The 22,768-nt window shown below is 41.0% G+C and overlaps 2 protein-coding genes across 7 annotated transcripts in view; one reads left to right on the forward strand and one right to left on the reverse strand.

Annotated features, from left to right (window-relative positions):
- The window catches only part of LOC143029278 (ropporin-1-like protein), a 19,375-nt gene extending 6,340 nt beyond the window's left edge, over window positions 1-13,035 (forward strand). Inside the window, exons 2-5 of the mRNA XM_076192007.1 lie at window positions 1,275-1,451; window positions 1,661-1,769; window positions 5,533-5,709; window positions 9,962-13,035. Coding sequence (XP_076048122.1) covers window positions 1,315-1,451; window positions 1,661-1,769; window positions 5,533-5,709; window positions 9,962-10,204 — 666 coding nt within the window. The 5' untranslated portion in view covers window positions 1,275-1,314 and the 3' untranslated portion in view covers window positions 10,205-13,035. The remainder of the gene's footprint in view (window positions 1-1,274; window positions 1,452-1,660; window positions 1,770-5,532; window positions 5,710-9,961) is intronic.
- Window positions 13,036-14,498: 1,463 nt separating this feature from the next.
- The window catches only part of Arglu1 (Arginine and glutamate rich 1), a 40,139-nt gene continuing 31,869 nt past the window's right edge, over window positions 14,499-22,768 (reverse strand). For 5 of the 6 annotated variants that reach the window (XM_076192001.1, XM_076192000.1, XM_076192002.1 and 2 more), the window contains one exon: window positions 14,499-16,273. In XM_076192001.1, coding sequence (XP_076048116.1) covers window positions 16,121-16,273 — 153 coding nt within the window. In that variant the 3' untranslated portion in view covers window positions 14,499-16,120. Of the gene's footprint in view, window positions 16,274-19,220; window positions 20,783-22,768 lie in introns of those variants that run through there. The other variant, XM_076192003.1, reaches the window with a different exon arrangement.

Raw genomic sequence — 22,768 nt, forward strand, 5'->3', positions numbered from 1 at the left:
TGATGTTGATGATGATGATGATGATGATGATGATGATGATGATGATATGATGATGATGATGATGATGATGATGATGATGATGATGATGATGATGATGATGATGATGATGATGATGATGATGATGATGATGATGATGATAACGACGATGATGATGATGATAATGATGATGATGATGATGATGATGATGATGATGATGATGATGATGATGATGATGATGATGATGTTGATGTTGATGATGATGATGATGATGATGATGATGATGATGATGATGATGATGATGATGATAATGATGATGATGATGATGATGATGATGATGATGATGATGATGATGATGATGATGATGATGATGATGATGATGATAACGACGATGATGATGATGATAATGATGATGATGATGATGATGATGATGATGATGATGATGATGATGATGATGATGATGATAATGATGATGATGATGATAACGACGATGATGATAACGACGATGATGATAATGATGATGATGATGATGATGATGATGATGATGATGATGATGATGATGATGATGATGATGATGATGATGACGATGATAACGACGACGACGATGATGATGATGATGATGATGATGATGATGATGATGATGATGATGATGATGATGATGTTTGATGATGATGATGATGATGATGATGATGATGATGATGATGATGATGATGATGATGATGATGATGATGATGATGATGATGATGATAATAATGATGACGATGACGATGGTAATGATGATGATGATGGTGATAATGATGATAACGATGATGATGACGATGATGAAGATGATGCCAATAACGGGGTATTGTGCCTTGTATCTACGTCATTATGCCACTGACGTTATCATTGCAGTTACTTCTATATTTGCCTCACGGCCAGTGCATCAGCTTTTGATATATCGTTTCAATATATTTGTGTATCAATTAATTTTATTTTACTAGAATGTATTTGTAGTTTTTCTGTATTTTATACATTTCATTATACCTGGTTTTTGTCTTTTTATGTCACTTTTGATCTATATAATTTGTGTATTTACTTTTGTATATTCACATATTACATATGTATTTCTGTTTTATATAAGTGTATACATTTTTGTTGTGACCAGTATCTAATATGATTTGTTTACATATTTTACATGTGTGTTTACCTGTGTATTTCTATATCTTTATTACATACGTATTTCTAATTTTTTTTATAATTGTATACACATGTTGTGGCTTGTATTTATGTTACTTTGTCTTCGACTGTGAAATCAGCTGGTGACGTCAACACCTACCTGACGAAAGACCTAAGAAGATGGTGGTCAATGGCCTTCTGACCTCAGAGGAGGTAAGGATCCCTGCCCAGGTGCCACGCATCCTAAAGGAGTACACGAAGGCCGCGTTGAGAACGCAGCCACGCGACCTCTTGACTTGGTCCAGAGCCTACTTCAAGTAAGTACAGAGTGGCCCAAAAGTCCCTGAAGGGGGTTTTGATCTATTAATAACTGCCTTCTTAAATCTAAATGTGTCAAATTTAAATCCATTACTGCAAGTCCTGCCCTATTGTTCATATGGTGACCTTGTCTGCATCAACCATGTTAAAGCCCTTGATCCATTAGGTCACCCCGCGCTCTAAGTCGTTCTTCTTTGAACTCCTGTAGGGCTCTAGCAGAGGGGACCGTTCCACCAGTGAAGGACAGACTCGAGTATCCGCTACCCGAGTCGGATACAGGAATCACACCGGGAATACTTCGCGTGCTACACCGTCAGGTAGATCCTCTTGGTCGTTCAAATAAAACGAAAGACAACACTTTCCCACGATTTGTCCGAAGATAGATGAAACATGACGAAACATCATGAGAATCATCCAGAGACGGAAAGGCCTATTCTCATAATGTTTCGATAAAACACTTACATATGAAGCTTAAATATGACTCACTCTCGATCTTGGGTCTGAAGATTTGCCCTGGGTGTGTCGAGCGGTCAGACTATGTCTGATTTACAGAGATAAGAGAGTTCAAACTCGCCTAAAGGGTGTTGTCCGTCGGGAAGGCACAAATTCAAATATCTTTTCTCGTTGATATTAAACGATTTTATTCGGTTGAGAGCAAGGACCCTGCTGAAGGAATTAATGATGTTTTTACTAATCATAATTCAGCACGTGATCGATCACACACTGTTTTACTTCCCCCGATTTGTATTTCATGATCACTTGGCATAATTTTTGTGAGCCTTATTTATATCCGAGTGGTGCACCATTCCGTGAGATATCTCGTGAGAGAATGCACAAGAATAGTCTGTATCCTCATTACCCCTATCATTTGGACTCCTCCCTGAACTGCAGAAAAATATCGTAAATATATCGATCTCGTTCAATTTTTGGCCTGCCGCTCATTGAATGTCACAATAGACAGATAAATGAAAATTAATAACAAAATATATTGATAGAGGAAAAATTAGATAGATAAATAAATAAAGTAAAATAATTAATCTATTAATAAACAAATTTATAATTGAAAACAATTAAATAAGATAAGCAAATGGAAAAAACAAATAAATGAATAAATAAGAATAATGTAAACAGCGACGCTGGGTCGTAGGAAATTAGTTCCGTATTTGATTATATAACCAAAAGGGCTATTACATTAAATACATTTTATATACATGGGAGAGGGTGGTGGATGGAAGGGTGGTAGATAGAGCGTTGATGGATTATGTAGTGGTAAATAGGACTATGATAGGAAGAGTTAAGGATGTACATGTGCTAAGGGGAGAGGGTGGGGGAATATCAGATCATTTTTTGGTGGAAGCTAAGTTGAGAGTGGAGGATAGATGGAGAAAGAGGAAAGGGACAAAAGGTAGGGAGGTGCTTAGAGTGAACTCTTTAAATGAAAAGGAAAAGGAGAAGGAGTACAAGAAGAAGCTGAAGGAGGAGTGGGAGGGAGTGAAGGATGGAGTGGAACTAGGTATGGAGGAGGAATGGGGATGGTTCAAGGAGGGAGTCACAGAGTGTGCAAGGATGGTGTGTGGAACAAGAAGGACAGGAAGAAATAGAAGGAAGGGTAGTGAATGGTGGGATGAGGAAACAAAGAAGGTTGTAGAAGAGAAGAAGCGAGCTTTCACAGATTGGTTACAAAAAAGGACGAGGGAGTCATATGAGAGGTACAAAGAAAAGAAAAGAGAAGTAAAGAAAAAGGTAAAGGAGGCAAAGAGGAGAGCAGATGTGAAATGGGGTAAGAGTATGACAGAAAATCTTGAAAGTAATAAAAAGATGTTTTGGAAAGAAATTAAGAGAGGAAGAGGAGGCGAATCGAGTAGAGAAGAAAAGGTACAGATGGAGAGATGATAATGGAAGAGAAGGCAGTAAGAGGAAGATGGGCAGAATATTTTAGGGAGTTGCTAAATGTGAAGGAGGATAGGGAGGGAAAGATAGTTGCAGTGGGAAATGCTAAGAAAATAAGAGTGATGAGTGAGGAAAATGGAGGAGAAATAAGGAAGGATGAAGTGAAGGCAGTTGTTAAGATGATGAAAGCAGGTAAGGCACCTGGTCTGGATGGATGCCATGCAGAATGTCTAAAGAAAGGAGGTACAGTGATGGTGGACTGGTTGGTGAGGTTATTTAATGTTTGCTGGAGAGAAGGTAGAGTGCCGGAGGACTGGAGGAGTGCCTGTATAGTTCCACTTTACAAGGGAAAAGGGGACAAGTGTGAATGTAGTAGTTTCAGAGGGATTAGCTTGTTAAGTGTAGTTGGGAAGGCTTATGGGAGGATCTTGATTGAGAGGATTAGGAGAGGAACAGAGGGAGTAATTGGTGAGGAACAGTGTGGATTTAGGACGGGTAGAGGTTGTGTAGATCAGATCTTTGTGGTAAGACAGATATGTGAGAAAGCTATAGGAAAGGGGAAGGATGTTTTTTGGGCTTTTATGGATCTGGAAAAGGCTTAATATAGGGTAGACAGAAAGGCACTGTGGGAGGTTATACAGATATATGGGATAGGAGGAAAGCTTCTGGGAGCTGTCAAGAGTTTTTATGAGTGTAGTAGAGTTTGTGTCAGGATTAGAAATGGAGAGAGTGAGTGGTTCGAGGTAAAGGTGGAACTTCGTCAAGGATGCGTTATGTCACCCTGGCTGTTCAACTTATACATGGATGGGGTAGTGCGAGAGGTAAATGCAAGGGTAGTGGGTCAGGGATTGGAGATGGTTAAAGAAAATGGAGAAAAGTGGGAGGTGAGCCAGCTGTTGTTTGCTGACGACACTGCGCTTGTGGCAGGATCGGAGGAGGCATTGAGGAAGCTGGTGACAGATTTTGGGAGAGTATGTGATAGAAGAAAGCTAAAGATAAATGTGGGTAAAAGTAAGGTAATGAGACGTATAAGGGGTGAAAGTGGCAGTAGACTGGAAGTGAGCATTAAGGGAGAGCGACTGGAGGAAGTGGATAGTTTTAGATACTTGGGTGCAAATGTGGCAGGAAAAGGTGGAGTGAAGGTGGAGGTAGAATGTAGATTGAGAGAAGCGAGTAAATGCCTTGGTGGATTGAAGAGTGTAATGAGGAATAGACATTTGGGAATGGATGCTAATAGGAGACTGTATGAAGGAGTGATTGTGCCAACAGCACTGTATGGGGCAGAAACATGGAACATAAGAGAGGAAGAGAGAAGGAGCTTGAATGTGTTTGAGATGAGGTGTCTGAGAAGTATGATGGGGGTTACTAGGCTAGATAGATTGAGAAATGAGGAGGTGAGGAGAACAGGGGTGGAAAGGGAGTTGGGAGATAGGGTTGATGAAAGAGTATTAGATTGGTTTGGACACATGGAAAGAATGAGTGAAGAAAGACTAGTAAAAGAGATATGGAAGGCAGATGTGGAGGGAGTGAACATGAGGGGACGTCCTAGGATGAGGTGGATGGATGGGGTGAAGGGGGCTTTGGGGAAGAGGGGAATATCTGTTGAGGAAGGACGGGAGAGGACATAAGACAGGGGTGAATGGAGAATGGTTGTATATGGATGATGATGTGATGCATGAGGTGGAATGGGCAGGGGGATGGGGGGTGAGGTAGTATGTGTGAGCAAAATTTGACGCAGCCCGAAGGGATTTCTCCCCGTCTTCTCCTTTTATGCATGGGGGGACGGAGAGGGGAGGTAGCCGATTTAATGAAACGGCCATGCTGTGGATGTGCTGTGTCTTGCGACACTGCTTCTGACCCAGGGCAGTGAACAAGGTGCAGGGATGACCCGTCATCCAGGAGGTGCTAAGATAAGAGGGAGGGTGGAGGGGTGTGGAGTGTATTCAGGGATGGAATGGGTGTGAGTGATTTTATGCCTTTTCCTTTTTGGCTACCTGCCTTGTAAGGGGGAAAAAGCCTTGGTATATGTATGTATGTATGTATATCAACTTATATATAATTCATCGATTTGTTTATTCGTTTACATATACCTAGTTATTTACTTATTATCCATCGATTTATTTATTTGTATTGATGTTTATCTATTTATCTATCTATTCATTCATTCTAACCAGTTCCTTCACCTTCCAGCTCAAGGATGAGGATTTGGTGACGTGGAACAGTCTGCAGGAGGCCTGCGAGGCGTTGGGCGTGGACAAAGAGACGACACGAAAGGTCTGGAACAGCGCGAAGGCCTCCAACGACAACGCCGCCGAAGGTCTACCGTGGGACAACATCCTGGTCCATGCAGCCTACTCCTACGGCGACGTAAGAACCTGTCCAGTTTTCCTCTCTAAAACGAAAAGTACTAACTGTCATATGAGAAAATGTCAGACCTGAAGCCACACGTTGGATTATTTTTATTATTTCACTGACCAAAAGCAATTCAATAACACCACCACATTTGTTACAATAAAAGAATACGGTCATATGTCCTCTGCGCGGTTCATAGTTGACGGTGTCGAGTGGTCTTGCGCTTTCCAACGTTTTCTTTCACACGACCCATAGAATTCTATTTAGTTGACGTCACGCTGCATTACTTAACTCTTTAACATTCTTCTTCTTCGTCTCCTTACGCACAGAAGAATATATGTACTTTTTGACTGTTGATAGGTTATAGTGGGTATTTAGTTAGGAAAGGGTCAGATATGTAGCAATGATTGCACAGCGTCTTTCAGTAGGTTGGATGGGAGGTGACGACTGCATTGTCCAGGGATGTATACAATGAGGATATTTTTTCTTTCTTTTACCAGAGTGCACCGGAGATAAGATTGATTTATTTCTAAGTAATTGGTTAATCAATTTGTTTATTTATTCGTAATCCAATCATTTACCTATTCATTTATTCATTTTGTTTATTATTTTTTGTCATTCAAAAAGGGTTAGCAGACTGAAACCGAATAATTCAGACTTACGACCCTCTGCCTAATGACAAAAGTTGCTGTGATTGGCTATCGTGATTTCCGTAATGACAACCAGAACTTTGATTCCACCACAAGCGAGGAATCAGATAGAATTTTTATTCTTGTTTATTTGTTATCTCTTGTTTAATTCGTCATATACTCATTTTTTATTATACATTTTTGGCCTAAAGCTACAATATGTAAGGTGGTTTGCCATACATTATTATTGTGAATGGAAAACTTTGTAAATGTTGTGAAGTTTGTGTGCTTGGGTCCGAACAGATTTGACCGTGATAAGTTTCTGCCTAAACCAACTCAATAGGGCGTTAGCAACGTAAATTGACATACGAATTTCAAATTGAATCGTAAGATAATTTTCTAAAACGTTTGATAAAAGCAATTTCATTGGTTATTGCGATTTTTCTTATGTTTGTAAACAAATGAGTGTCAATTAGTGGACAGTAATATTCTGAAGAAAAAAATGGCAATGTTTTAAAATAAGAAATTGATAGTCATTTACATAATATGGGAAAGATAATGAGTCGAAAATATCAAGCACAGCAATGCAGACGGTGTAATCTGGCAGACGATATCGAATAAGCTATTACTATTGGTTAGTTTCAAATATATAGCGATTTCTGCACGTCATATTCGTACCGTCAAACAGTAGCGATGGGCGATACTAAATATATTTCTAATTTATTACTTCGATTATTTTTACGATCAGTAATCGATTAGTAACTGATTAGTTTTCACCTGGGATAATGAAACAAAACATTTTGATAAGAACACTTAACTCGTGACTTTGATATGAACACTTAACTCGCATTTGTTAAGTTTACTTTAATTCTATATGAATTCAACTTTAAATGAGGACTGAAAGTAAAGTGAATATTAATTTGTTTTACATCGTACAAATTAATATCAGTGATGCACTACGAATTACAAATATTAACGAAAAATGAACAATTATTTTAAGAATCAACATCTTAATAGGATAAATTGATATTCCTATTTTTGTTCATGAAGAGCCTATTCCTATCATGATAATACATTTAAATGAGTATTTATAATAGAATTTTTTCTATATATATAATGCAACTCAGTATTAATTATGAAGTACGAAATTATCCAGATTTCGATTATTTCTACAAATTATTGTTATTTATATACTATGATGCATGTGTTGAAACGATTACCTTCTTACCTCCTTCCCCACCATCTATAATGCAACTCAGTATAAATTATGAAGTACGAAATTATTCATTTTAACGAAAAATATGGGTCAAACACCCGGGCTATCGATAACGGGCGTTAAAGGAGCAAGGCGGGTAAATTTGAGCCTGAAAAAATCTTAATAAAAATAAATAAATAGACAAATAAAAAATCATAAGCAAACATTCACATAAGAAATAATTCACACCATCTTGTCGAGTAAAAAAAAATCATGGTGAGTTTTCTTAGATTGAAAGATATTGAGACGGTCCGTTCACTCTGGGAGTGATCGTTTGGAACTCGATTACTGGTAATTGTAATCGATCACTGGAAATTTCACGCTGTAACCGATTATGTCCACCACTATCAAACAGCGATTGGTTGATCATGAAAGAGAGTCGAGGTAGTGGACTGATGTATTGCATGACGGTGGGTGACGTCACTGTAGGTTGATGAACACGTTCGACGGTAATGCCTAGTGTTTGGATGGCGGTGTGTTGTCCAGAGGGGGTTTTCATTTTCATGTGTCGGTGTGATGTGGGATTGTGATGATTTTACTTGTTGGTTATCTGGACTCTGGTTGACTTTCATCGCGTGTTTGAACGTTACCACCGTGATAAAACACCGACCGACCGCTGATTTTGTGCTTGATTGCACCGTGTACTCACTACATAATACAGTGGTTCTTCTCAGCTGAATAAAATCTCTCGACATCAACAATATAAAATTAATGACCAAAAACGGCATTATGTTATGCTCAAAAGGTACGAGGTACAATTTTTTTTTCTTATGGACTGACTACCCATTCGCGTGGGATCGCCGTTTGTGGGAGGAAAAAAGAATTATGTAGCAAAATGAAAAATTACTCGTGTATAATTAAAGAGGGCTATTGCCACTGGGCGCCTTTTAGGGCTATTTATCAGAGAATATATGCCTTGGCCAGGATCAGTATTTAAAGAAACATTTTTGGATATTTATTAGTCGCAGTGACAGTCAGAAAGATGGAAAGATCTTTAATGGTACGTAAATTGAAATTGGATGTAGTAATAGAGAAAGTTAGAAATATAATTAATTTCAGTAGGAAAGTGTATGTAGACGTTTTTGCGTGTAATCGTGTTTCTTGTTTGCGATGTGTTTGTGAGTGTGCCACGCAGGGAGTGTTGCTGTCTTTATACGGGTCTACATACAATGGGATTTTGAATAACGTTGAGAAACCGAAAGAGAGCAAGTTGGGTGAGAGAGCAACTAGAGTGAAATATATTGTGGAGGCGGTTAAAGAGAGGAAATGGAATTGGGCAGGTTAGTGCGAATGACTGATGAGCGATGTAGCAAGCGTGTTACTGAGTGGACGCCGCGAGATGGGAAGCGTGGAAGAGGGAGACCAGACTGGTGGTGAGACGATCGAGAAGTTTGCAGGAGTGACGTGGCAGAGGTTGGCGCTGTTGTATGAATCATGGATTGCTATGGAGGCCTTTGTTTAGCAGTGGACTCAGGATGAATGATTTGATTGAATGATTGACATACAATGATATATCATAATATAATGCATAGGCCATAGCCTGTCCCCTGCTGACGAAACAGGTCTCCTGAGGTAGCGGAGCCGTTTTACCGGCGAGGCGAAGACAAGCATGACTAGAGCTCACTAAATGAATATATATCCAGCAACGACTGACCCCGTCCAGCCAAAGCACGTGTACTGAGCATCTGCTACCTTTCATCACGCTTGCTGCTGGTTCCAGACTGATTATGTCCATGGTACTTTAACAGGATCCAGCACATCTAGTCATGATCAGTCAGATGATAAAAGGATACATTGGCGTCCACTGGTCACCGTATATGACGGTGGAAGAGGATACTGTTATACACGATTTTTGGTGTATGCCGCGCGGTGGTGAGGCGCACCTGACGAGTAGTTTGTACGGTGAGGTCTCGGTGTGATGTTTCGTATCAGGTGTTTGTGTCTGGCGTGCATTCTTTTTAGATGTCTCATGTGTAGTTCGTGTTTGTGTTGGTTGCAGCTACGTGCAAAGACTCGGAGAGTTTGAAGTCCCTCCATCGCGAACACGTGATGAATCGGACTGCGGCATACTGAACCTTCTTATGCTCGTAAATATTCGTGGGACATGCCATCTGGCTCAATTCCGGGGATTCACTCATTCAAACATTCATATTTATATTACTCTAAACCTTTTCCGAGTACTTCTATTTGACCATCGAGATTGTGTGTGTGTGTGTGTGTGTGTATGTATGAAAAGCAATTACAACATTTACAAGTTCCCCCTCATCCCCACTAACATCACATCCCCTTTTCCCCACCCATCAGAACCATAACCATTACCCCTATCCCTCTCCACTTGGCCTCCTCTTCTGGATCTCTTCAATCCTCCCTTTTCAACAAACAGTCCATCAGTGAAGCCCTGCAGCTGGTGATGAAGACGTCGGCGGAGGACCCGGCGAGTAGAGGTGTGACGGCATCCGAGGTTCTTGGTCCCTACCACTACATCTTCTCCTGCATCTACGGTAACCCCAACGACTCCTCCGTATGGACCTCCGCCAACGCCTATCTGGAGGAGGTGGCAGAGTACCAGGACGGGTTCCTTGCACCAAGTGACCTCACGCGCCCTTCGTGTCCTGTGCTCGAGTAAGAGGAAGTGACACAGTCATGGGCATTTTGCATGGAGGGTGTATCTCGTAGTCGCCATGGTTCACACCGAAGTTGACCTGCCATGTGGTGATCTTGCACTTTCATTAACGAGTGCACTAGATTTAACCTGGGAGTCCAGGATGTAAATGAACCAGATCTTAGACATCAGTATTCTTTTAGGTAACCACGCACCTTCGAACACACACACACATGCATATATGTATATATTTACCAGAGCTGGGATTCTGTAGAAAAAATCTACCACCGGTATCGGTAGTGAGCCGCGTCCAATCGGTATCGGTAGATTTTCAGAAATCTACCGATTGAAGGCGGTATTCGGTAGATTCGGTATCGGTAGATTAAAAAAGCTCTATATATAATAAAAAATGCTTTTAAAGGCCCATAACACACTTTTTAAGTTATTTCTCTCTTATTTAGGTTAACTTAAGAATAGAAGTAAATTAGAGTCTTTTAATACCTTATTTAAATTCAAAAATACATAACTTATCTAATAAATTAATTTCTCTCTCAAAAAATAAACATCAAACTGAAAAAAAAATTAAATTTAAACAAACTAGACAATACAGCATTATTTATTAACTTTTAAACATTTGATTAAAACACTAGGCGATGAGGCTGAGCACGTGGTCGAGAGCGTAGGAGTACTCGCGTCGGCAGGCCAAACGAGAGTGGGGCTCCCGCCAAAACTTTTGGCGGGAGCAAGACTCTGCTAGGTCGTGGCGGCCTCTGATTGGCTGAGAACGCCCAGAACGGCCGGTGATTGGCTAAGCGTGATGACGTCAAAGTAATTCCTGGAATTTCCTGCTAACTGCTTCCCATAGATGCACTCGAACGTGTTGAAACTTGTCCGTTTCATTTTGCCGGGGTCGTCTTCTCTTAAGTCTTAACAAAAAAGTCCCGCGCTCGCTTTTTCAATCTACCGATACCGATTGACTGCCAATCATGCAATCGGTAGCGGTATTCGGTAGTTTCTTCAAAATACCGAATGATCGGTATCGGTAGCAGAAATCTACCGCCGGTAGTACCGATCTACCGACTACCGAATGTCAATCGGTAGTCCCAGCTCTGATATTTACACCATCCCATGTGACAATGTTGATGAGACTTTTTAGTCACACAACTTGGGGGCCTGGTGGATGTAGCTACAAAAATGTGACAAACACCCAAAGGCCCAACACTGGAAAGACCTACAATAGGTTCTATGGGTGAACATTTGATCAACTCCCTTTTCTTGGGTGATGAAAGGATACTTATGCAGTCGGGTGAAATTAGACGTCTGGAGAGATCCAGTGACAAGGGTAATGATGGAGATGGCAAAGAGATTCTGTGGTACAAGTATGAAGCTGCTTGTGTTTTGTGAGATGTCATAGTTAGAATTTCCATGGCGTTTGTAGCCAAATGACAGGAGGGTTCTGTCCCTGGAGAATGGAGATGATGTTTCATTATTTGGGTCAGGAAGGGTGAAGGATAACAGACATGTCTGCAGTAACTGCCAATACATAATACTTCAATACACCTCTGAAGTTCTTTGCCCATGTATTTCTGGCAAAGATACAGTACAAGACCACCTGCAACCAAGCACCTTGCTTTATTGAGCTTTTCAAGTTAAAAAGCATTATAGCTCTTGTATTTGGTATCATCATTTAACATCCAATTTTAATTTTGACAATAACTTCACTTTATATCAGCTTCAAAAGGGTATCCAATTAAAAAAGGAACATGTTAGATTTCGATAGTACTTAATGACATCACGTCTAATTTCTGCCTTGTATTCATACTACCGAAATGGTCAACTGCAATGGAGTTAGTCTGTTACCTGAATAGTTTTTGGATTCTCATAAAATCCTTGAATTCCCTTCCAAATACCTTTAATATAATGGTTTTAATAATTTGTGCAAAGATGCAACAATTACTCTGCTTTATCACCAGACCCCAAGGATAGGCACAACACCTACGTGCCAAGACTGGTTACCATGCTCACAAGATCATCTCCAAAAGAGATGCCCTGAGTGGGCAAGGCCAAGTTGATCCTCAATGAGAATGTGGATATGTTAGTTGTGTCTCAAGTCAGAAGGGATAGATTGGATGTCCGAGAGTTTGCCCAGAGTAACTCCACTTACTACTTTGGTTGGTGCAGCTGTATTGCGGCAGTGCTCTGAACATGGAAATACATATTTAATATTTATACACTATCATCCACAAAACAAGGTGGCTAGGTATGAGAAAGAAACTTCACTTCTTCCTGTGAAAAAAGCACATCATTTCCTCCCCAGCAAGACAGCCAGTTCATCCCTGAAGGACTCTTATGAAACTAGTAATAATAATAATTATTACTGTACTTTCAGCTATGTTTATCATACAGAATACATGATTTTGGAAGGCACTTGATTTACAATATGAAAATTATACTGTATATTGTTCAAATTTACAATACTAAGGACTTTTTTTTATTTTTTTTTAGCCGAAATACATATTAAAACTATTTTACATTACAGACTATATATATATACACACACACACCAATGACAGGTACCTGCTAGTTGCAAGTTGGTCCTTCAAGATGGAAGGCAGAATCCTCTCCTCTTCATACTACTTTCAGTGGTTGACATAGAGACATTGCTGTACTAGTACAATACAAACAGTTCAACCTTTCTTTTGAACTAAATCTATTGCCAGCTGTTGTAGGTCTGCAAGTCTCCAGCCAGGGAAACTTATGGCAATTATCATGATTACCATCTCTCCCTGTATTACTTACAAAAACATACCATCACTTTCATCAACTGGTTGCAAAGTGTAATATATGCACAGACATACAAGAATAAGTACAGGCAATCTTTCTATAATACAGTAATACAACTTTAAATCTTTATTTCATTTCCCCTTTCTTTCAATAACATGGTTGTGTTAGCATACACATCTGCACAGAAGTATGGCTTGAACACTTTCAAGTTGGATAAAATGTTGGTATTCTGCCAGGTTTGAGCATTAACATTTAGGCATGATAAAGCATATGCACCTACTTACAAATAATCAGCTGTACATATGAACCAACAGCAAAATCTGCTGTCAATTATATACAGGTGGACAATAGTAACCTCTCAGTTATTCCTCAAGATTATCATATTTCATAATACCACATGATAAATCCACCCTGGTTGATGATATAAGTATATTGCTTTGCTTCCCTCAAGCTCTACTCTCTTTTTGCCTATAATGTTGCTTGTATTACCAGCCCAAGCAGACAGAAGAAGAGCAGGGGAGGGAGAGGAGGGAAGTAGGGTAGAGACAAGAGAGAGGAGGGTGAACATAAAGCAAGATAGGGAGGAGAAAGGAATGGGGAGGATTTTGTGGGCCAGTGGGTGGTAGGACTTGAATAATTCACGAACCTGAAATGACTGTGTTAAGATGTAAGGGGGGTAGCTGCAGATAATGTACAAGGTAGTGAGGATGGTGGAGTTCAGCAGTGAAAATTGAGGCAATGAGGGGAGGTCAGCCAGACCATTTCAGTTAGGAACATTGAGCAGAAGAATGAAGGAGACTGCAAGATACCATAAAGCCTACACAAGGCAGCTCCATATACATCACCACCTGTCATCCCCATCCATAAAGTTGTCTAACCATTTCTTAAAACAACTGATAGTTTCAGTGCTCACTACATGATTACTAAGTCTCCATTCATTGACCACCCTATTAGTAAACCAATTCTTGCCTATTTCCTTCTATAAATCTAAATTTGTCCAGTTTAAATCCATTATTGAGAGTCCTGCCTTGTTGTTTTAATATGATGACCTTGTTTGTATCACCCTTGTTAAAGCCTTAGATCCACTTGAACACCTCTATTAGATCACCCCGCACTCTGCTGTTATACAATGCACTCTATAGTTTGTACAGGAGCCATTGGTGTATACATTTATACTCATTGGAGTGAACACAGCAGTTATAAATGGATGAAGAAATTATACATCCTGAAATAATGTTATTTTTGTTTGCTCTGTTAATTTTTTGAATGGTGGGGAGGGATGCTATACAATGAAGTGGTGGGGATAAACAAGATCATGTTAATGGTCCCTGCTGTAGAAGCACTGTGCCTTGCTGCATTGCCTTTAACCCAAGTAGTGTTGGGAGACACAGTGATCACCCTTCATCTATGAGTTATTAAGATGTGGATTGATGTGGGGTGAGTATATGTACGTGTATGTGTGCTCTGTAGACAAAATGAGCATTTAAACTCCACTGAGAACCTTTACACCTCAGGTCAAATAAAACACCACCAAAGTGAATCAATATTTTTTCTTTTTATTATGGATGCCCTGAAATATAAAAGATGATACAAGCCCCACCCACTCTGGGAGGAGCAGGTTCCTCAGCCATATTCTGACTGGAGGTATGACCTAACCAATGATACAAAACAGCTATACAACAGAGAATGTGTAACTAGACAGGTAGCTAGACAGGAAGGTAGGTAGGCAGGGTTGCTAGAAGCTTCTAATATGCACCAGCCAACCTCCATTAATTAGTAGGGGAACACCCTCCAATTTAGTGTCACAGTAATAAAATTTTTATTCATGATCAATTCATGAGGTACACAACATAACCCATCAACTGAAATATGAACTAAGACAAAATCATATTTATCACCTTGCACACGTACTACAGTATGGTTCACTAGTCTAAGCTTACTAGGCTATCCTGTTATATCTGTATCACTGACCTTACTAAACTTATTTCAATGTAGTTGGTTTCTCACTGCAGTTAGTAAGTGCACGAAAACCTAATCTTGAAAGACTAAATGACTTAGGTTTGACAAGCATTTCTGAAATCTTGCAGCACAGGTGAGTAAGTTGAAGTAATAAATGGGGTAGATTGCATCTTGAAAGTGAATTCTGATGATGGTACTGGATGAAAATGAAAAGTGATAGTGAAAATCATGAATAGTAGGAAACAATGAAGAAAGAAAATGGAAGTACATTTGAAAGAAAAAAAGACTAATAAAGAAAATGGAAGTTAAACTTATGAGATAAGGGGGAGAAACAAGGAAGAAAACAAATAAAATTTCATGAAGCTGGTGAAGAGAATACTCAAGATGCAACCCACAATAACCAACCTGGTACTATACAGTGAGCATGACCAGCCAAATTGAAATTTTGCTCCTAACACTTCTACAAGTATGACCTGCACAACAAGGAGGGCTACCTTCACATCTACTCCAACAACTCACTGAAGCATGTCCCCCACATGAGGGTAAATCAAAGATGACATAAAGAACCGAGAATGGTCCAAGCAAACTTGGGCAGCCAAGGCGAATGTGATAATATCCTACATATAATATTTTGGAAAACCTGTGATTCACTACATATGAATGCCAAGAACACACCTTGATCACTATATAGTACAAAAGAACTTATTGGGGGTACTGTGCCCCAGTCCTATACTTAAATGATATACATCCTCACTGCAAATACATTCTGATGCGGAGACAGTACACATGCACAAAAACATATACACAGCATACACTGTACAAGGCATACAAAGCATCCACTCGCTAAACATTTGCTGCATACATACGCTATACAACAAGCAAGCCAATGTGAAGCAGTTCCAGTCACACTCATACAATCATGAAAATCACATGTGAGGAGGTGTATGAGCATCCCTGCTGCCCCCCCAAAACCCCAACCCAATGACCCCAAGCAGCTCTTCTGCTTTGCATTACAAGGTATTGTGTGCATACATGAAAACAATGGAATTTCCTCTTCTTGTAATCAATGCAGAATGCCATTAGGGAGGGCACAGACCACTTCCACTCCTCTGTGAGCTTGTGGGCGATCAAATCCACACCACAAAGTGGCCACATTGGCACTCCAAGTCCATGATAGTAAAATGATGTTCCCCTGCTCTATATGGAGAAAGAAATCTTGGGCCTTGCATTATTTTTCCCTAGGATCACCTTTTGTTCTTCCTTCTGCCGCTTCTCCTGTTCACGCTTCATCCTTTGTCGCTCCTCTTCAATCTTCCTCTGTTCCTCTACCATCTTCAACTGTTCTTCAGCCTGAAGAAATAAAGATGCTTCCAGCAGTTAACACATTATCCCTTCCCAAAATGAAATGATATCAAATATCATATACATCCATTTCTGAAAAACTGGGAATTGAAATATAAGCTAAATAGTGTACACACACACACTATCTACCTATATGCCATGGGCTTCTTCCTCCTTATAAGGGAGCTAGCCAAGTCAAATTCACACATCCACTCCTATTCAATACTCTTGTTTTCCTCTTATCTTAGCTCTTCATGGATGAAGGGTCATCCCTGTCTCCTGCTGACTACCTGGGTCAGAAGCAATGCAGCAAGACACAGTACATCCACAGAAGGGCTGCTTCACTTACACAGCAACCCCCTGATCCCTCGTGCAGAAAATAGAGAAGATGGGGATAAATCCGTTCAGGCTGTGTCAAAATATCATACATAACAACCATTCTCCATTCACCCCTATCCCCTACCTCTTCCCTTCTTGCTCAACAGGCACTCCCCTCTTACTCAAAAGCCTCTTTCACTCTATCCATCCATCTCATCCTTGGCCATCCCTGGAAGTTCACTCCATCCACCTCTGCTTTCTTCACTCATTCTTTCCATGTGTCCAATTCATCCCAATTCATCAGCCCTATCTCCCACCTCCCTTTCCATCCTCCACTCTCCTCCTCACTTCCTCATTTCTCACTCTATCCAACCTTGCATCCCCCCACTATACTTTTAAGACACTTAGTCTGAAGTACGTTTAAACTTCTTCTTTCTACCTCTCTTAAATTTCAAGTCACCCATTCATATGATTTCTTTGCATCCATTCCCAGATGCCTATTTCTCATGGCACTTTTCAATCCTCCAAAATATTTACTTGCTTCTCTCAATCTACAGTTTACCTCCACCCCCACTCCTCGATTTCCTACCACTTGTGACCCCAAATACTTAAAACTGTCCACTTCCTCCAGCCTCTCCTAAGACTTCCTACTTGCTGCTATCCTCTTGCCTTGTACACCTCATCACCTTACTTTTACCCATGTTTACTTACAACTTTCTCTTATCACATACCTTCCCAAACTCTTCAATATGAATCAAATGTTTGTGCACACATTAGGTTGCCTGATGTACAATGATGCCTTACAATACACACATTAGAAGATAAAGTTAACGCTGTTATACTCATTCTCTTCACCCTGAATAAATATAATCACAGTAAAAGTGATCAAACCGTTCACAGAATACGGGGGTCACTTAGCTACAACTAAAAAATAAGTAATCAGAATGCCAACACTGGCATCCTTGTATACCCACTCATGGCTCATGTAGGCATCACCGTATCCTTGGGTTAACTGCCTAAATCCCTCCTCTGACCTTGCCACAAACTGTGCCATCCACTGCATTAGTGGCAGGGTTAGACAGACACTTAAACACACAAATAAACTAAATGAGGAGACTAAAAGCACTGGACCTGCTAACTTTAAAAATTAAGAGAAAAAGGTGATATGATTACAGTATCCAGGTTGCTGAAATACACTACATTGACAGAACAGAGCACTTGATTGGGGTTTGGAGGGCTTAAAGATACATACATATACCAAGGCTTTTTCCCCCTTACAAGGGAGGTAGCCAAAAAGGGAAAGGCATAAAATCATTCCCACCCATTCCATCCCTGAATACACTCCACACCCCTCCACCCTCCCTCTCATCTTAGCACCTCCTGGATGACGGGTCATCCCTGCACCTTGTCCACTGCCCTGGGTCAGAAGCAGTGTCGCCAGACACAGCACATCCACAGCAAGGCCGCTTCATTAAATCGGCAACCCCCCTCTCCGTCCCCCCATGCATAAAGGAGAAGACGAGGAGAAATCCCTTCGGGCTGTGTCAAAATTTGCTCACACATACTACCTCACCCCCCATCCCCCTGCCCATTCCACCTCATGCATCACATCGTCATCCATATACAACCATTCTCCATTCACCCCTGTCTTCTGTCCTCTCCTGTCCTTCCTCAACAGATATTCCCCTCACCCCATCCATCCATCTCATCCTAGGACGTCCCCTCATGTTCACTCCCTCCACATCTGTCTTCCATACCTCTTTCACTAGTCTTTCTTCACTCATTCTTTCCATGTGTCCAAACCATCCTAATACTCTTTCATCAACCCTATCTCCCAACCCCCTTTCCACCCCTGTTCTCCTCACCTCCTCATTTCTCACTCTATCCAGCCTAGTAACCCCCATCATACTTCTCAGACACCTCATCTCAAACACATTCAAACTCCTTCTCTCTTATGTTCCATGTTTCTGCTCCATACAGTGCTGTTGGCACAATCACTCCTTCATACAGTGTCCACTTAGCATCCATTCCCAAATTTCTATTCCTCATTACACTTTTTAATCCAAGGCATTTACTCGCTTCTCTCGATCTACATTCTACCTCCACCTTTTCCTGCCACATTTGCACCCAAGTATCTAAAACTATCCACTTCCTCCAGTCATACATACATACATACATATACCAAGGCTTTTTCCCCCTTCCAAGGGAGGTAGCCAAAAAGGGAAAGGCATAAAAACACTCCCACCCATTTCATCCCTAAATACACTCCACACCCCTCCCACCCTTCCTCTCATCTGAGCACCTCCTGGATGACGGGTCATCCCTGCACCCTGCCCACCGCCCTGGGTCAGAAGCAGTGTCGCAAGACACAGTACATCCACAGCGAGGCCGCTTCATTTAATCGGTGACCCCCCCTCTCCGTCCCCCTTTGCATATAAGGCGAGGACGGGGAGAAATCCCTTCGGGCTGCGTCAAAATTTACTCACACATACTACCCCACCCCCCACTTCCCCGCCCATTCCTCCTCATGCAGTCACAACATCATCCATATACAACCATTCTCCACTCACCTCTGTCTTCCGTCCTCTCCCTTCCTTCCTCAACAGACATTCCCCTCTTCCCCAAAGCCCCCTTCACATCCATCCATCCTCCAGTCGCTCTCCCTTAATGCTCACTTCCAGACTACTGCCACTTTCACCCCTTGTACATCTCATCACCTTACTTTTACCCACATTTATCTTCAGCTTTCTTCAATTACACACTCTCACAAACTCTGTCACCAACTTCCTCAATCCCTCCTCTGATCCTGCCACAAGCGCAGTGTCGTCCGCAAACAACAGCTGACTCACCTCCCACTTTTCTCCATTTTCTTTAACCATCTCCAATACCCACTACCCTTGCATTTACCTCTCGCACTACCCCATCCATGTATAAGTTGAACAGCCAGGGCAACATAAGATGTCATGTGAAAAAATTAAACTCTTTCATACAATTAAGCCTACATAGGTGTCCTGATTACATTTACAGTCAAACCTCAAAAGCCCGGACTAATTGGGGGGAAGGGTAGTCCGGTCATGCCAAACGTCCGGTCATCAAAAATATCGCCCTAACACCCGTAGATTTTCATAGCGGTATACGTATAGGTAATGTATGATATGGCATAGAAACACATAAGAATAATACTCTAACACTGTAATAATAACAATACTGTAATAATAATGCTATAATACTAATAATTCTGTAATAATAACTGTAATACAGGCATGTAAATGTACTGTATATACACAGTGTACTGCACTGTATTTTTTATTAGGTACACTGTAAATATCGGAAGGTATGCACGCAGGACAGTGGTGGCGGCCAGGGTTGCCGCGTTTTCTACACTGCCGTGTAGAATGGGAGTGTTGCCATACCGGGGCATACATTTTTCTCGGGCGTGTGCAGACTTTCATAGCAAGATATACTTGTCAAACTTTGACAAAATGGTGGTTCTAGTTTTTTTATTCTTGAATGTATATAAGGCCCCAATGCCCTAACATATTAAGATATAAAAATTATTTTTCTATATTATTATCACTAAAAGAAAGCTGAAACTTTAGCGTAGAATTTTTTTCTACACGGTAAAAACGTATCTTTTGGGGTATAATATTTTATAAGTAACACAATTACCAATAAAAGTCATATTTTGATGTACCATTTATTATTTGATAACTAGTTCTATGATTTTTAAACAAAAGTTTGAGTTTTTTAATGTTTTTAACAGCCCGCTGATATGTAGAAAAAATTTCCTCATGTCCTTGTGCAGTTGCCACATGCCGCTATTTTACTACGTTTTGGTACAAAATTCTACGAAACAGCAGCCCCGGTGGCGGCTTGACTGGGCCGGGTTTGAGTACACGTGTAAGGCCGTCGCTACCACCTACCGGACAAATAGGGAACTTTGCTTGAAAAGTCCGCCCTTTGTTCATTTCGACCGGTCATACGAGGGTCCGGGCATTCAGGGTCCGGGCTTTCGAGGTTCAACTGTATTTTGTAGTAATAGCTGAGTGACCCACATATTCTGTGAACTGGGTTGATCACATTTTCTGTGTTTATTATTACTCAGGGGGTTTTGCTGATTAAATGAAGTGGCCTTCCTGGGGATGTGCTGAGTTTTGCTACATTGCTTCAGTAGACAAGATGCAGGGATGACCCATCATCCTGGAGGAGCCAAGAAAAGAGGGAGGGAGGGGTGGTGCATGAGAGTAGAGTAGGTGGGGATGAAATGGATGGGAGTGGATTTATGCCTTTGACTTTGGCTACCTCCCTTGTAAGGGGGAAAATACCCTTGGAATATGTATGTATATATGTATCATTACTGTGAAAAAGAATGAGTAAATCAGCAGTGACTTTATATTCTATAATGCTAGTATTGTGACACTGCTTCTGACCCAGGGCAGTGGGCGAGATGCAGGGATGACCAGTCATCCAGGAGGTGCCAAGAGGGAGGGGAGAGGGTGGAGGGAAGTGGAGCATGTTAGGGATGGAATGGGTGGGAGTGGTTTTTGTGCCTTCATCTTTTGGCTACCTCCCTTATAAAGGGGAAAAAACCTTTGGTATAAGTAACAGAGTGTAGAAGAAAGGGAGGCCTTTTGGATAGATTAAAATGAGTGCATAGAGGATTTAGGGAGAAGTGTAAATGTAATAGTACTGGGAGACCTTAATGCTAGGGTAGGAAATGGTCCAATCGATGGAGTGGTTGGGAAATGTGGAGTTCCAGGAAAGAATCATAGTGGATAGTTGATGGTGGAAATGTGTCTAGAAAGAGAGTTGATGATAGCAAATACAGTGTTTCGGAAGAAAGTCAAGCATAAGTACACATGGGAGAGGGTGGTGGAGGGAAGGGTGGTAGATAGAGCGCTAATGGATTATGTAGTGGTAAATAAGATTATGATAGGAAAAGATAAGGATGTACATGCGCTAAGGGGAGAGGGTGGGGGAATATCAGATCATTTTTTGGTGGAAGGTAAGTTGAGAGTGGAGGATAGATGGAGAAAGAGGAAAGGGACAAAAGGTAGGGAGGTGCTTAGAGTGAACTCTTTGAATGAAAAGAGAAAGGAGGAGTACAAAAAGAAGCTGAAGGAGGAGTGGGAGGGAGTAAAGGATAGAGTGGAGCTGGGTGTGGAGGAGGAATGGGAATGGTTCAATGAGGGAGTCATAAAGTGTGCAAAGATGGTGTGTGGAACAAGAAGGACAGGGGGAAATAGAAGAAAGGGTAGTGAATGGTGGGATGAGGAAACAAAGAAGGTTGTAGAAGAGAAGAAGTGAGCATTCACAGATTGGTTACAAAATAGGACGAGGGAGTCATATGAGAGGTACAAAGAAAAGAAAAGAGAAGTAAAACAAAAGGTAAAGGAGGCAAAGAGGAGAGCAGATGTGAAATGGGGTAAGAGTATGACAGAAAATTTTGAAAGTAATAAAAAGATGTTTTGGAAAGAAATTAAGAGAAGAGGAGGCGAATCAAGTAGAGAAGAAAAGGTAAAAGGTGCAGATGGAGAGATGATAATGGAAGAGAAGGCATTAAGGTGAAGATGGGCAGAATATTTTAGGGAGTTGCTAAATGTGAAGGAGGATAGGGAGGGAAAGATAGCTGCAGTGGGAAATGCGAAGAAAATGAGAGTGATGAGTGAGGAGAATGGAGGAGAAATAATGAAGGATGAAGTGAAGGTAGTTGTTAAGATGATGAAAGCAGGTAAGGCACCTGGTCTGGATGGATGCCATGCAGAATATCTGAAAAAGGGAGGTACAGTGATGGTGGACTGGCTGGTGAGATTATTTAATGTTTGCTGGAGAGAGGGTAGAGTGCCGGAGGACTGGAGGAGTGCCTGTATAGTTCCTCTTTACAAGGGAAAAGGGGACAAGTGTGAATGTGGTAGTTTCAGAGGGATTAGCTTGTTAAGTGTAGTTGGGAAGGCTTATGGGAGGATCTTGATTGAGAGGATTAGGAGAGGAACAGGAGTAATTGGTGAGGAACAGTGTGGATTTAGGACAGGTAGAGGTTGTGTAGATCAGATCTTTGTGGTTAGACAGATATGTGAGAAAGCTATAGGAAAGGGGAAGGATGTTTTTTGGGCTTTTATGGATCTGGAAAAGGCTTATGATAGGGTAGACAGAAAGGCACTGTGGGAGGTTATGCAGATATACGGG

Source organism: Oratosquilla oratoria, chromosome 10 (genome assembly GCF_046742065.1).
Source record: "Oratosquilla oratoria isolate Oo_2021 chromosome 10, ASM4674206v1, whole genome shotgun sequence".
Lineage (NCBI taxonomy): Eukaryota > Metazoa > Arthropoda > Malacostraca > Stomatopoda > Squillidae > Oratosquilla > Oratosquilla oratoria.